Below are 15,407 nucleotides of genomic sequence, written 5' to 3' on the forward strand. Positions count from 1 at the left end.
AAGAGGAATTGGGTCCTCTAAGTCTAAATGGTGTACATTTAAATCTGGTGAGTGAAGTAAAGTATCTCGGGATAATATTAGACTCAAGTCTTACTTGGAATCAGCTGATAGAAAGAATAACGAAGAGACCGGTAACTACGTTAATGGTAGCCAGACGTACTCATGGAAAAATGTGGGGTTTGAGACCAGACATGGTATATTGGACTTATAACATAGTGGTAAAACCCACAATTACATATTATTATGCATCAGTGGTATGGTGGCCAAAAGTGCAGCAAAAAAGTGCCATCATCCAATTAAGCAAGGTGCAAAGACTTGCTTATGTGCCCTATGAGGGGCACACATACGGCATCTATGGAGGCACTACTGGATCTCCCTCCATTACATATAACAATAAGAGGTGAGGCGAGAATGGGATATCATAGACTGCGAGAAAACCTGAGCAACGTACCAGTTAAATCAGCACATAGTAGAATAACGAATGAAACTAACGATGTCGAATGGATGATGATTTCTGACCATATGACATCAAGATACAAGCCTGAAGTACCTTTTCAAGTGGACATTTGCCCACGAGACGAATAAGACAGAGGAAACTCTCGACCCAGACTGCAGGGTTGCACCTGGTATACGGACGGGTCTAAAACTGCAGACGGTTCGGGCGCAGGAGTATTCTGTAGTGGCGGGAATTTCAACATTTCTACATATTCCACTGGGAGAATATACCTCCGTATTTCAGGCAGAGATTTTTGCAATATTGCAGTGTGCAAGAGAAAAAAACCTGAGGGCACTCGAACTGCAGCGGGTTAACATATGCACAGATAGCCAAGCAGCCATTGTGGCTCTTATAAGCCCTAAGGTGAACTCTAGGCTGGTGTGGAAATGTCGACAAGAACTTGATAGACTAGCACAACATAACAGTGTTATACTGGTATGGGTTCCAGGTCATCGGGGCATATACGGCAATGAAAGACGGATGCACTTGCCAAGAGAGCATCAGCTACAAAATACCTGGGTCCAGAGCCGGCCGTGGGAGTGCCAAAAAGCACCGTCCGTGAACGAAAAAAAGCCTGGATCCGAAGCCAACACAACTCACACCGGGAGAGTGTACCCAGTCAAACACATGGCAAGATGTATATCGGACGGACATGTGCTAGTAGGGCTGAGTTACTGCTGAAAACAAGCAGGAATCATCTCAGAGTCATAAGAGGTTTCCTCACTGGACATGCGCTAGTTAAGGGTCACCTGCATACAATGGGGCTGTTTCATGGAGACTTGAGCTGCAGACTCTGTAACAGAGAACCTGAAACAGTCAACCATATTTTGCATGACTGTGAGGCATTGGATCGGAGGCGGCAAACACTTTTCGGAGACATCGAAGTGACTCCAAATTTATATGGCACCTACCCACTAGACCCGTACAAGCTGGTACAGGGTTCCAGAATTCTGGAATGTGTTTCATAAACGAATGGAAGATGTACAATAAGCCAAATGGCTGCAGTACAACCGGTTCACAACAGACGGCTTCCAGGGAAAAAAAGAAAAAAAAATAAAAACTAACTCCATACTGCCTGTGTGCGCAGGCGCGTAGGTTTTTATAAAAATTCACTTTCAACATTTTTTCCAATCGCGCCTAGAGAAGTATAACTTCAAAAATCACAATTAATACTGAGTATTTTCTCCTCTGCGTTGTATTACATTTTTCATGCGAAATCTTATGAACCTTATTAAATTTCTGACTGATTCCTGAAGAATCGCTTCCCCCACTCCTCATGTAATACAGTTTTAGCTCTTCTACTATCGCTGGTGCTAGATTACCGACCCGAACCCTGCGTTTGAGCTCATTCCATAGGTGCTCGATGGGATTTATATCGGGACTCAATGGAGGCCAGTCCACTATTTTCATATTTGTGTTGCCAGGTACTCTTTCGTAATCCTTTCATCTATACCGAGTAATATATTTTCGGGATGGGCAAAATAAGCATTCCTTTGGATAACGGCATCGACAATTTTTCTTTGGTCAACTGGTAGAAATCGTGAATGTAATGGATCATTCGCCATAAATGTTTTGAACCATCAGAAAAGCTAGGATACAGTTTTATATAACACCAAACTGGTGCATAGACTTTTTGGATGAAACTTACTAACGTAATTAATTAGGGGCTGGGACATTCAGTTCCAACATACAATCGAAGCCAGCAATTATCAGCTGTCAGCCATTGCAATTATCAGCTGTCAGCAATTGCAATTTTTCGACAGGACCGTTGATCTTGAAGAAAAATTCGCTCATTTTGTGATACTTTCTTGATTTTATCACAAGTACACACACAGTTCCAGTCATGTTGCACTTGCAAGCCGCGATATTCAATAACTTTTTACACTCCTTTCAAAACTGGCAAATCTTTTCTATTTATGAATCATGCTGAGTTTTTGTGTACCTATCGCTTAAGATTTTGATACTCTGCATAAATATTTTTAATCATATCTTGAATAATAATAATAATAATATCGTATGGCATTTTTGCCGGGGAGATCCTTTCGGACAGTTCCGGCGCCATTTACATCTTTAACCCTGTTTCAAGTAACTAGTGTCGATGTACACTAGCCCAGGAGGACCGACGGCTTAACGTGCTCTCCGAGGCACGGAGAGACGGCTCGTGTCATTATTGGAAATGAAAATGGTTTGTCTTTGGCAGGGCTCGAACCCACGTGCACTGGCGTATGAGGCCAGCGGTTATGCCGTTACTCCACGGCCGCTCCCGATATCTTGAATTCACTTATGCGATAATGTTGGAATAGAAGCTTTTATTCATATTTGTTCTACTTTAGTTGCAACGGCATTCGTTGCGTAGACGTCGGCGATAGATGGATCTTTATTATTATTTGTCAACTTAAGTTCATTATGAATAAAGAGAAAGTACTTTAGAATGTCACACTTAGTTGGTAAAACACGATCATTGAAATTTGATCAGAGCCATATTGATTTTTTTGAAAAAAATAATTTTTTTGTTTTTTCATTTTTCAAATCCAATATGGAACCTCAAGATATTTTTTTATTTCAAAATACTCTCGCACCAATTGTTTTCATCACCTGACACAACTTTTAAACAATAGCCACAAGAATTTTTCTTTTCTTTTATTTTTTTGACCTTTTTCGTTCCACCCTACTGGCGAAGGAGCCATTTGTAAAATATTCACTTACTAACTTACTACACTTCAACGTTTGAAAAGGTCTGCATTGCATAGAATATGCGCGTTACAATGTTTGCTGCATTCACTATGACAAAGTTGCCAAGTTGCACAAAACAATTATTTTTTGGAAGCTCTATAATAGACCATGTTTTTTGCATTATTTGTTATAATATAAAGAGCACAACATGAAATTACTAAGCATAAACTACAATTCATCGAGTGAATCGTTTTTATTCTCGTAAGTGTAAATAATATTTTTAAAACTGAAAATATACAACAAATCTGGGAGAACCTTACCTACACCTGGTGGACCACTCAACAAAGCTGCCTTATAATAGGCTCCATCATCATTTTTGGCCCATGGCGAAGGTCTAGGTATTTTTTTTCTAACTTCGGGTAACTGATTTCTATACCAATTTGATAACCACTTCTTCAGTTTGCCCAAATTACTACTATCACCCTGTTGACCAATAACGCTTTTGATATCAGTTGGTTTATACTTTTCAGTCCAAGTCATAGATAAATCAGAAACTGTTATAGGTGACTCTATATTCTCAGTTACTGGCTGTTTTTCAGGTTTTTTTTCTTTATTAGAGTAGAAGCTTGACGTCTTTAAGAAATCTGTTGATTGTTTAGTTTCTGCACTGGTCTTTTTTGTGTCGAAAAATTTAGAAGTAACAATTTTTTCTTCCTTAGTATCAGGTTTTGATGAGTTGCCGTTTGTCTGCTTTTCTTTATTCTAAAATAAAAATAAACTAATGACAAAGTAGCTACATAATATAAACTGTCGAATATATGAATACCCACCAATAAAAATAAATCTTGAAGAATATAACTCAAATATGACTAAACTGTTTAAGCAACGTGACAATTTACAATATTTCTACATATATTTCTATTCAATAGATTAGCAAATAAATTAGAATAGAAAAAAATACTGTAAGTTACCTTCATAGAACTCTTTTTGATATCTTTTGGTGAACTCTCACTTCGTTTTCCTTTGTTAGAATGTTTTTCTTCATTTCTTGGCACTTTGTTTTTTTCATGTTCTTCTTTTTGTTTTTTATTTTTCTTGTCATTATCAATATCTTCCTCAAAAACTCCAGAATCCGACGAATCTTTGTGATAGTACTTTGCTTTCATACCTGATTTTATTAAAATTAAGTCCAGAAATTGATCTTCATTTATTTCGGGTATTTTAAAACCTCTAGCTTTGTCTAACTTTGAAGGGCCAGGTTCCTCCCCAACCACCAGATAATTTACCTTTTCTGAAAAAGAATATATTATATTGAATTCATTATAAAATTAAAAATTTCCAAAACTATACAAGAAGTAAAAAATATTTACGAACGATTGCCGATAAAGTTATGCTTAGAAACAAGTAATAATAAAATAAATGGACATAAAGAGTTCATTAAATCCCATAAGATGGATATACATACACTATTTCAAATAAAATATCGAACCATGCAAAAGTAAAAGAAATAAAACATTCAATTAATAAACCACATAGAGTATAGAGTAATGTATCTGAATTATTTAATATAAAAAAAAATACTAGAAACGAAAATACATGTGTACCAAATTGTAAAACGTGAATATAAAATCGCGAATTTTACAAAAATTTTGTAAAAAACCAAAAATTAAAAAATTAATTAACAACATAAACCCTTCTCTACCTCTCTGGTCACAAAACTTAATAGAACGAGTTGTGTCTATAATAACAACAATCAACTGAGGAAGTTGACTCATTGTGAAAAACCTAATTTAACACCATGAATTGTTGGGTAATTCCACAATTCTAACGACGTTGTTATTTCATTTTTTAGGATCGAATTACTTTATTAGAAATTAATTCCATCGTGATGTCACTGTAAAGACTTTATCATTCCGTGAATTTCGTAAATCCCCAGGTTTAAATATTTTATTTATATGGTAGTAAAGCTCAATTGATTGTAATGAGAATTATATTTTATATTTTTGTTTTGACGTTTAAATTTCCACTTTGGAAATAGTTTTCAAAAAAATTTAGAAATTAAGAAATTATGTTAACCTGTAAATGTTTATCAATTAGAGCTTTGTAGCAACCAATTTGCCGCTTTAACAGGGAGTACGTATTGCAAAAATATACTTTAATTTAATACATGCCTATCTTGAGATCCGCTAATTAAATAATAGTGCAGTCACTGAAGGTGGATATGAACTATTACCATTACCTCCGATTTCGTTGAACCTCCATCAATTTCTATCTTCTATCTCTACTTCCTATCTCCCTAATTCAGGAGTGTTCTCGAATTCATTCTTTATAAGACCAATCGATAAATCTTAACTGATCCAAACGATCAATAGTATCAAAAGCAAATCATCCTGTAGTACTGATGGACTATCCATAAAAATCTTCTCAAATCTCACAGAAAATGTGTTGGATCTACTCGTCTCACTAATTAATGATTCCTTTGAAAGAGGCAAATTCCCAGAGGCCTAAAGATGGCCATTATTATTCCTCTTCATAAGGGTGGTGAAAAATCTAATGGTTGCAACTATAGGCATATTGCCTTACTACCGGTACTCTCCAAAATTATTGAGAGACTCATAAAAACCTGACTTATGTCCTTTCTCATTGATAACAACATCTTATCCCAAAATCAGTTCGGCTTTTTAACTAATAAATGTACCACTGATGCCATGTTTTCTGTGCTTCATGAGGTTTACCAAGCACTAAACAATAATCTTTATACTGCCACTGTTTTCTGTGACTATGCCAAAGCTTTTGATTGTGTAAATCACGACATTTTGATTAAAAAACTAAATTTGTATGGAATTCGAGGTATTTCTTCGAATTGGTTCCAATCTTACTTAAATAATAGGAAACAACTAGTTAGAGCAAATGGTACTGACCCTAGTCTCAAAAACATTGTATGTGGAGTACCACAAGGTTCAGTATTGGGTCCTCTACTGTTCCTTATCTTTATAAATGACATCACTAATTTAAAAATCGATGGAAAAATTTTTCTTTTCGCTGATGATACCAGTATCACTTAGAGCGACTCAACTATTGCATCTCTTCATGCAACTATAACTTCTGATTTGCTTACGATAAAAACCTGGACTGACTCTAATTTACTCTCTTTTAACGTGCATAAGACAGTAGCATTATCCTATAAAAATGCTCTTCAACCCCTGCTAGTTAATAACAGCTAGATCTCTACCGTTGATTCTGTAAAATTTCTTGGTATTTTTTTGGACAGCAACCTCAAATGGTCCCTTCATATCGATTTGTTAAGTAAGAAACTCGCCTCAGCCTGCTGTGCTATAAGATCTGTTTCGAAAGAGCTCAATTTAGCATCTTCTAAACTAACATATTTTTCCTTGTTCGAGTCCCATCTTCGATATGGTCTTCCTTTTTGGGGTTCTAGTACAGCTGCCCAATTAGATGTTATTTTTAAATTACAAAAAAGAGCAATAAGGTATCTGTTTGGCCTCAGAAGAACAACACATTGCAGAAGTTACTTCAAAGATCACGGAATTTTAACCCTTCCATCTTTATATATTTTAGAAACTGTTTGCTTAATTCGTAAACACATGCATGTCTTTCCAGCAAGGCCTCATCATGACTACTCCACCAGAAATTCAACTTTTTATGTCTATTTACCGATCCCGTCCTCTAAAGAAATCTATATTATATTCCGCAAAAAAACTATACAACCATATGCATTTACAACTCAAATCTGCAACATCTTTCCCCAAATTCCGTAAAATGACAAAAGCTCATCTATCTAAAAGACCATATTATTCAGTAGAAGAGTTTCTTAATGACTAAATAAGAAACTACGGTAATGTACAAGTAAACAAACTTATCTATATTTGGGTGTCACATGCAGCAGCTTAAATTTATTAGTTCCTATGTCTGTAGTTTACTTTGTTGTATGTTCACTTTGCAATTTCTATTAATTGTTGCAATATATCGATTTTGTTTTTTTTACTTTATTAACTTGTATTTTTTATATTGACGATTTATCACATTTTAGAAAATTGCATTTGTTATTGTTATTATTTATTTATTTTTTCTGACTTTATATTAAGCTTTGTCCATAAAATTTGTATAATTTTCAGTGACAATAAAGCGTATTTCTATTCTATTTTTATGAAAATTGGTGAACGGTTAGAGTATACCTTAAGGAACAAAGGTGGCATAATGCCAATTTGCGCTTTTTGCATTTTAGGGGTAAAATTCGCCCCTTTTTAAAAATTATTTTTTATATTTCTGAAAGTACAGTCACTGAAGGTTTTTACCTATTTCGTCGAACCTACATTGATTTTCATGAAAATTGGTGACCGGTTAGAGAATACCTTAAAGAACAACAGTGATATGGTGCCAACTTGCTCTTTTTGCATTTTAGGGGTGAAATCCACCTTTTTTTTAAATTATTTTTTATATTTCTGAAAGTGCAGTCACTGAAAATTTTCACCTCCGATTTCGTTGAACCTTAATCGACTTTCATGAAAATTAGTGAGTAGTTAGAAGATACCTCAAGAAACAAAAGTGCTATGCTGCCACTTTGCGCATTTTTAATTTTAGGAGCGAAATCCACCCTTTTTTAAAAATTATTTTTTATATTTCTGAAAGTGCAGTCACTGAATATTTTTACCTCCGATTTCGTTGAACCTCCATCGATTTTCATAAAATTTGGCGATTAGTTAGAGAATACTTCAAGACGCAAAATTGACATGGTGTCAACTTGCGCTTTTTGCATTTTAGGGGCGAAATCCACTATTTTTTTAATGTACAATGAATATTTCAGCGTTCTGGCGGAAGTAATCTCGTTTAATTAAATAAAAAAAATATGTTTTAACATTTATAAGCATGATTTATAATTTTTGTTAATTTTTCAGCCCGTTTAGCAACCACTCCTTCAATCGAAAATCATCAAAAAATTATAGCCCAATAAATGGCAGTTTTGGAGTGTAATTTTCAGGGGCAACTCCGAATTGCATTAAAATTTGGATTTAGGTTCTACTTACCCTCCACTTCAAAGTTTAATTTGTGCCGTTGGTTGCTTTTACTTGGGGGCTGATAGTCACCCTTTCTCGGGGTGAAAAAACGCGTGTTTAAAATAAGCCCGGAAATGGATAAATTGACTGATTACAAGAAACTTTTGTTCTATGGAATTTTTTATGTAAGCCAATACTTTTCGAGTTATTTGCGATTGAATATGTTTATTTTTCGACAAAAAAACTACGTTTTCAGACGGTTTTTTGCAAATAACTCAAAAAGTAATATGCCTGGATCCCGCGTACCAAAAAAAGTTGATTAATAGCAAGCTGAAAATTTGTTAATAGCTTAACGGTGTCTAGTCGGACAAACTGTGATGTACGGGAACACTAGAACAGGAAAAGTTTTAATTATGGAACAGTTTTAAAATTTGGACCGTCAGTTACGAAAACGCCTATGTATTTTGTCGGACAGAACTTCCCATTGATTTGTTACCGTTTCATTAAACTCACATGCAAAAATCAGACTGCTATTTATCACCAATATAATTCCTGTCATTTGACATGTTCTTCGTGTTCCACTCATTAAAATACCCAGTTAGTGATAAACATCAGTCTGATTTTTGCATGAAAGTTTAATAAAATGGTAACAAATCAATTGGAAATTCTGTCCGACAAAATACATGGAACGTTTTCGTAGTCTGGCGTTCCAAATTTTTAACCTGTTCCACAATTAAAACTTCCCTGTTCCAGTGTTCCCATATATCAAAGTGTGTCTGACTAGATACCAATTAACAAATTTTCAGCTTGCTATTAATCAACTTTTTTTTGGTACGCAGGATCCAGGTCTCTAAATATTTTATCGAAAAAAATATTCCTAGCAAAAGTGTAGTTTATAAAAAAAACTAAAAAAAATGGTGTATCAGTCAAGTCTATAAACCGAGTAAAAGCAAAGTTGTAGCTCATGAAAAATACGTTTTTATTCGTCTAATTCCAAATATATTTCAACGTGAAATCACCGAAAAATTAAGCAATTTTCGGGAAAAACTTATTAACATTTTTTAAAGTGTTTAAAAAAAGATTTAACTTTATTTTTTTACAACAGTTTCTAGCATCAAAAATAAACGAGTTATACTGAAAAAAAAGTTGGCCCTTTTTTTTGTAAAAAAAAAAATCGTGAAAATCTCCATCTATTTAGCACCCTATATATATACAATTATTAATCGTTACCGTTTTACCATTTACTTTAAATGTATGTATACTGTTTATATGATCTGTAAGTTTGACCCGTTTGAAGGACTTATTAAAAAAAATTGGTTTTGTAGTAAATTTTTTTTAATTTTGGAAAAATTTTCTTTTTTCAAAATAACTTAAAAAGTATTAGTGATACGAAAAATCTCAAAGAGTAAAAAATGTAGGTTTTGCTGCTAGACATATGCTAGTTTCATTTGTTTTTCTGTAAGGCAAAAATTGGTTAAGATATGGGTGTTCAAAGTTTACATACACTCTTGTTTAGCGACTCGTTCAAACCCTTTCAACTATAACCCTTTCAAAAGTAAGCACTAAGCAAAAAGGTGGCCAACTTTATTTTGAGCGTAACTCGCTCATTTTTAATGCTCGAAACTTTTATAAACAATTAAAATAAAGCTTTTTTTAAACACTTTAAAAAAGTTTAAATGGGATTTTTTCGAAAAGTGCTTCATTTTTTGGTTATTTCATGGTGAAATATTTTATTTGGAATTGGACCAATAAAAACGTATTTTTCATGGGCTACAAATTTGCTTTTGCTGGATCTATAGACTTTACGAATACACAGCTCTTTTCGTTTTATTCTAAGCTACATTTTTGCTAAAAATATTTTTTTCGATAAAATATTTACTTTTTGAGTTATTTGCGAAAAACTGTCTGAAAAAGTAGTTTTTTTGTCGAAAGATAATAATCGCAAATAACTCGAGAAGTATTGACTTACATAAAAAAACTCTATGGAACGAAAGTGGCTTATAATCAGTCAATTTATCCATTTCCGGTCTCATCTTAAAGGTACGTTTTTTCACCCCCGTGAAGGGGTGACTGTCACTCCCTAAGTAAAAGCAACCAACGGTACAAATTCAACTTTGAAGTGAAGAGTAAGAAGAACCTAGATCCAAATTTTCATGCAATTCGGAGTTGCCCATGAAAATTACACGGTATCGCCGTATTTCCCGTTAATTTACTGGGCTATTATTCTTCATAGAATATTTTCGCGGACAAAATAATAAAATTCCACGTAATAATATATTGTTGCTGCAATTAATGTTTGACAAGAATATACAATAACTCAAAAATATAGAAGCAGTTATAGGTATGTGGAATATTTAAGGGACAATAAAGTACCATAATATAGCATTTTATTATAATGCTAAAATACAGGGTGCTCCTTTTGAGAAAACTCAGAAAATACTCATTCAGTTTCGACCAACCTTGTATGTTAAAATTAAACATTTTGCAATGTTAATAATTTTTAACAATGAATTTTTAAAAATCATTTGAGCATAAATAGATTTTTTGATGTCAAATCACTACAATTCTACAAGGTGTGAATATTGCTATGAAATTAACCAAAAAAAAGTAATTATTTTTTAAACTACTTCGTATAATATGGCAAAACCTCGTATTTTAAGAAAAAAATATCGAGGAGAATCCAAGAATGTAAAAATAGACAGGGTGTTCCATTAAAAAAAGTTGTTTGTTTCATATTTTGGAATAGTTTTAAATGATGATCATATCTATGCCCCAATCTCACCTTAATAAATTTTTTCGTATCTCTTACTACAAACGCGCAATAAATTGGACTTCCCCGCATCCTGTATACATACAAAATATCTACAAAATTTTTTCCAAAAAAATGTTTTTGGTTTTTTTTTATATCTCCGTTAATTTTTATATCAGGTTTATCCAAAACTATTTCAAAGATAGGTTAGCAAGGGCTATAACGTAGTATTAAACTTAATTTTCTAAATCCATCATTTTTTTAAAGACAAAAGGTTAAAGAGCCCTGGTACTCATAGTAAAATTTAGGTTTTAAACGTTTCTATCTGGGTTATTTTTTATCATATAAAAGTTAAAGTAAAAGTAAAAGCTTTAACAAACGGAAAACTAAAATTTAGTTCTGTATCATTTCCTGTATATTGAGTATTTTTGAAGAAAATGAAAATGAGTATTATCAAAAAAAAAAATGAAATTTACGATAATTTTTAAAATTTTGATTTTTTAAATCATATTTTTTTTAATATGCATTCTAAACCGGTCAAAATTTTTGAGGTGACACATGTTAAAATAAAGGAAGTTTTGTAGGGATTACTATAAATTTTAATTTTTGTTGAAATGACGGTGTTTTATTTTTCAGTTTTTCCTAAAAAAAATTCAAAAGGGACCTCTTATTTTCATCATAATTTACTTAATTTTAACGCTATCAACTTCTATTGCTTTTTTGATAGGTATTTTTAATTACTTTAAAAAATGTTTGGAAGCTATATTTAATAAAATGCATCGTTTTCCTGTTGTTTGCTTCAATACTTAGATTTGAGTACTCGCCTAAAAAATATATACATTCAATTACCTATAACTCACTTTGTGTAGGTTTTTATACTAAAAGGTTTTTCATAGTAACACGTTTATTTGCTATGTTATTAGCTTCAATTTTGATAACGACAACTTTTCTGAGAAAACTTACTGTTTTTGAGTTATTTAAAAAAATACGTTAAAGCATGCATTTTTTTCACGAAAAATCAAAATCTGTGGTCTTTAATAACTCAAAAACGATTGAATTAAACGATTGAAACGATTAATAGCTTTATATAATAAATTTTACTTAGAATTGGACCCTCTATCGATTTTCGGGGGTATTGGGTACCCCCATCCACCCCCAGGGTAAAGCGCAAGTTGGCACCATGTCACCTTTGTTTCTTGAGGTATCTTCTAACTACTCACCAATTTTCATGAAGATCGACTGAGGTTCAACTAAATCGGAGGTGAAAACCTTCAGTAACTGCTCTCTAAAAGCTGATACAAATACTGTGAGTAGTTGGATTGAAAGTATATATTTATTCGATAAACAAAAACAAAACAAACTTGTGTAATAATTCAATAAAACAGAAAAAGGAAATTATTCACATAATAGAAAAATAATTTGGAGTAACAATGCAGCCGAATATATGGTCAAATAATATAAAAATATGTTTTTATAATAAAATTGTTTTTATAAACAAATTAATTTTCCCAGAATATTTCAGTCAATCAATAGTTAACAGAAATATAATATATCAATCAATCAACGAAATATATTATTATTAAAGAGACGGAAGATGAAACAGCGATTTATCCTCTATTCAATATGCATTGATAGTCAATGAAACAATCAGTGTTTCTAAGTTGTAACAGTAAAATAATATCCAATGAAAATTTATAAAAAATCTTGCAATATTTTTCAAAATAGATACCTATTGTCGAGAATATACTTATTATACTTACTTGACACAGCATGTACAACTCTTCCTCCATGTTCTACAACCAAATTTTGAAATTCCTCACCATCTATAGAATCCAGTACACCAGTTCGTAAAAACGTTATACCTTTGAGACAATCTGGGTTTCCCTGAAATACCAATATAATTAATTTGAAGATATACCTACCGTAAAAAACCTACAGACAATCAAACACAACAGGACATCAACTACAATTGCAAAATTTAAACTACTTTTATTAATTTATTTATTTAGCGTATGGCTATATATCACAGTTTTGTATTAAAATAAAGATAACAATACATTATAAATACAGTAAGGTCTCGTTTTATGTGGTAGATACGTTCTAGAGAAAAGCGCATAAAAAATCGCATAAAAAAGACTTTACTTGTATTGAAAAAGTAGGGATACGTTCCGTAGTTTTCTAAAATCACATAAAATGGTGGACGTTCGTCCACCAAAAATTGTAGGTATGTTGTACACTTAATCTACGGGTCCATAAAAATAGACATGTTTTGTCAAGGCCTCGCCTCAACTATGCGTGTGCATTTTTTGAAATTTTAAAATTGATTTCATCCCCCCTAAACAAAAAATAAAAACGAAAAATGAAGTTTTTGATGGTAGGGGAAGGGAGAAGGGTGTGGTGGGTTAAAATTACGCTGAGTCTTATTTGTTAATCATATAGAACTTAAAAAAAATGAAAAAAATGAATTCTGGTAGTGAGGGAGGGGATACCTACCTTTTAATTTATTTATCCCGTTCATAAGTGGAAAGTTTGGTGCGCCGTTGTCGAGACATGTGCCACTAAAAATCGACGACACAGTGCTCATAGGTTTTCTTTGAGGTTCTGCTATTTAAGTTAGACTTATCGTGCCTAAAATGATTAGCAAATTTCACATATAGCGGCTCTTAGTGATCTAATGAAAAATAAAACTTTACACGACACTCACTTGAATCGTTTCAATCCAAAAACCAAAATGTGCTGCTTTTTATACTGCAGCTTGGAATCTTATTACATATTACATAAAAGATACCTTACTGTAATTAATTTTTATAAACAAAAATTTAGTTGGTTTTTTCCTCTTGAAAAGGCCAAGGAATTTACCTCTTGAATTCAATTGGAATTCGTATTCTGTGTGTGTTTCTTGTATTGCAACCAGATCAATATCGTTATATTTTAATAGTCTATATAGAATTTGACACTTTGCTCTACTTATACCTTCTATATTTAATTGGCAAACTCTTACATTGGGTCCAATTTCTTTTGTTATTTGTTCCTTGGAAAGTCCATTCATTAACTGTGTCATCTTTAATTACTTTAAAGAAACTGCGATATACTTCTGCCAGGAGATCTTGAAAAAAATTGTATGGCGCCTCTTGTGCTAGTTCTTTAGTTTACCCAGGATGCACGTGCAGTATTATACTGCGGACGCGAATGTATAGGAATAAGATATAAATAGAAAAATATATTTTGAACGATTTTTTTGACACTTAAATAAACATTTAAGTGTCAAATACTTTTTTAATATAATAATAATACTTTTATTAATATTAGGTTTGTTCTAGCATCAGTTTCAAACGGTTTGAAACCATCAGCGAATAGTGGACCAGCGCGAGTAGAGGGGATAGCACTGGTGACTGTATTATGTTCTCTTACTGACCAACTGTTTGCTGACGGTTTCTGACTAGTTTGACTGCTTGCTAGAACAAACCTATTATATTCTTCGATGTCACCATACTCTTTTTTAAAAATCACACCAATGGGCGCCTTCACCAGATGCAAAAGTTGGCAATCAGTTTGCGCTTTATGCTTCTGAACGACTTGCTAACGTCAAACATGTTTGGAAAGCGGTCGCCATTTTTGCAAACATAAAATATTTAAGTTGAACTTTGCAAACGTGTTGAATATTGAAAAAATATGGCGGGAATTTAAATTGTATATATTGTAGAATATATTGATAAGGGTTTTATATATAAAATAAAGGCTACTGAAGACATTCTGCTACGTTATCTATTAAATAAATTTTCTTTTTTCCTTTAATAAAAAAAAATAAATTCAAAAATGTATTTATTGAGAAAATTTATTTTAGGTTACGTTCAAACCAAGCAAGCAAAATGTCAAATTTTAACCTAAACAACCAACCGTTCAGCTCGCTGTCAACAAGTTCAAAGCGCAAACATTTGTGAACGTGTTTGCATCTGGTGAACGCAGTCAATATTTAACTACCCATCTCATGGAAGTCATAATATCATAAGTAGTGTCCACTGGGAAGACCTGCGAATTTAATTTTTTGTTTATTTCGAGAAACCTTTTTGCTTGAATCAGTCCTGGTGTCTTAAGCAAGTGATGATCTTAAGTGATCAAGCTTCAAGTGTCTCAAGTTTCAGTTTTTGGATCTGGTAAGCTCTAAGGGATTAGTTGCTGTCACTCGATTCTAGATCCTGACCCACTATATAAACCTATATAAACTATTGCCTATATAAACTTGAATCGGCGAAATGGGCCTGTTTATTATTCAAAAAATATTACAAATGTATATACAAATCAATGTACCTGATTATTTCATTCATAGGAGATTCTGACCAATAGAAAGCTACAGAAATAAAAATTAAACTGATAATTTTTGATAATGTCCCGTCGTCAAGTATATTACGTCAGATGCCCTTCGTTGCTACGAAAAAATACATTCAGTGACATTAATGACAATTAATGTTTTAAA

General features: G+C 32.8%; 1 protein-coding gene across 1 annotated transcript in view; it reads right to left on the minus strand.

Annotated features, from left to right (window-relative positions):
* The window catches only part of LOC114327791 (replication factor C subunit 1), a 182,865-nt gene that overhangs the window by 95,097 nt on the left and 72,361 nt on the right, over positions 1-15,407 (minus strand). The window contains exons 5-7 of the mRNA XM_028276501.2: positions 12,694-12,817; positions 4,141-4,460; positions 3,490-3,931 (exon numbers count right to left, since the gene is read on the minus strand). Coding sequence (XP_028132302.2) covers positions 3,490-3,931; positions 4,141-4,460; positions 12,694-12,817 — 886 coding nt within the window. The remainder of the gene's footprint in view (positions 1-3,489; positions 3,932-4,140; positions 4,461-12,693; positions 12,818-15,407) is intronic.

Source organism: Diabrotica virgifera, chromosome 1 (genome assembly GCF_917563875.1).
Source record: "Diabrotica virgifera virgifera chromosome 1, PGI_DIABVI_V3a".
NCBI lineage: Eukaryota > Metazoa > Arthropoda > Insecta > Coleoptera > Chrysomelidae > Diabrotica > Diabrotica virgifera.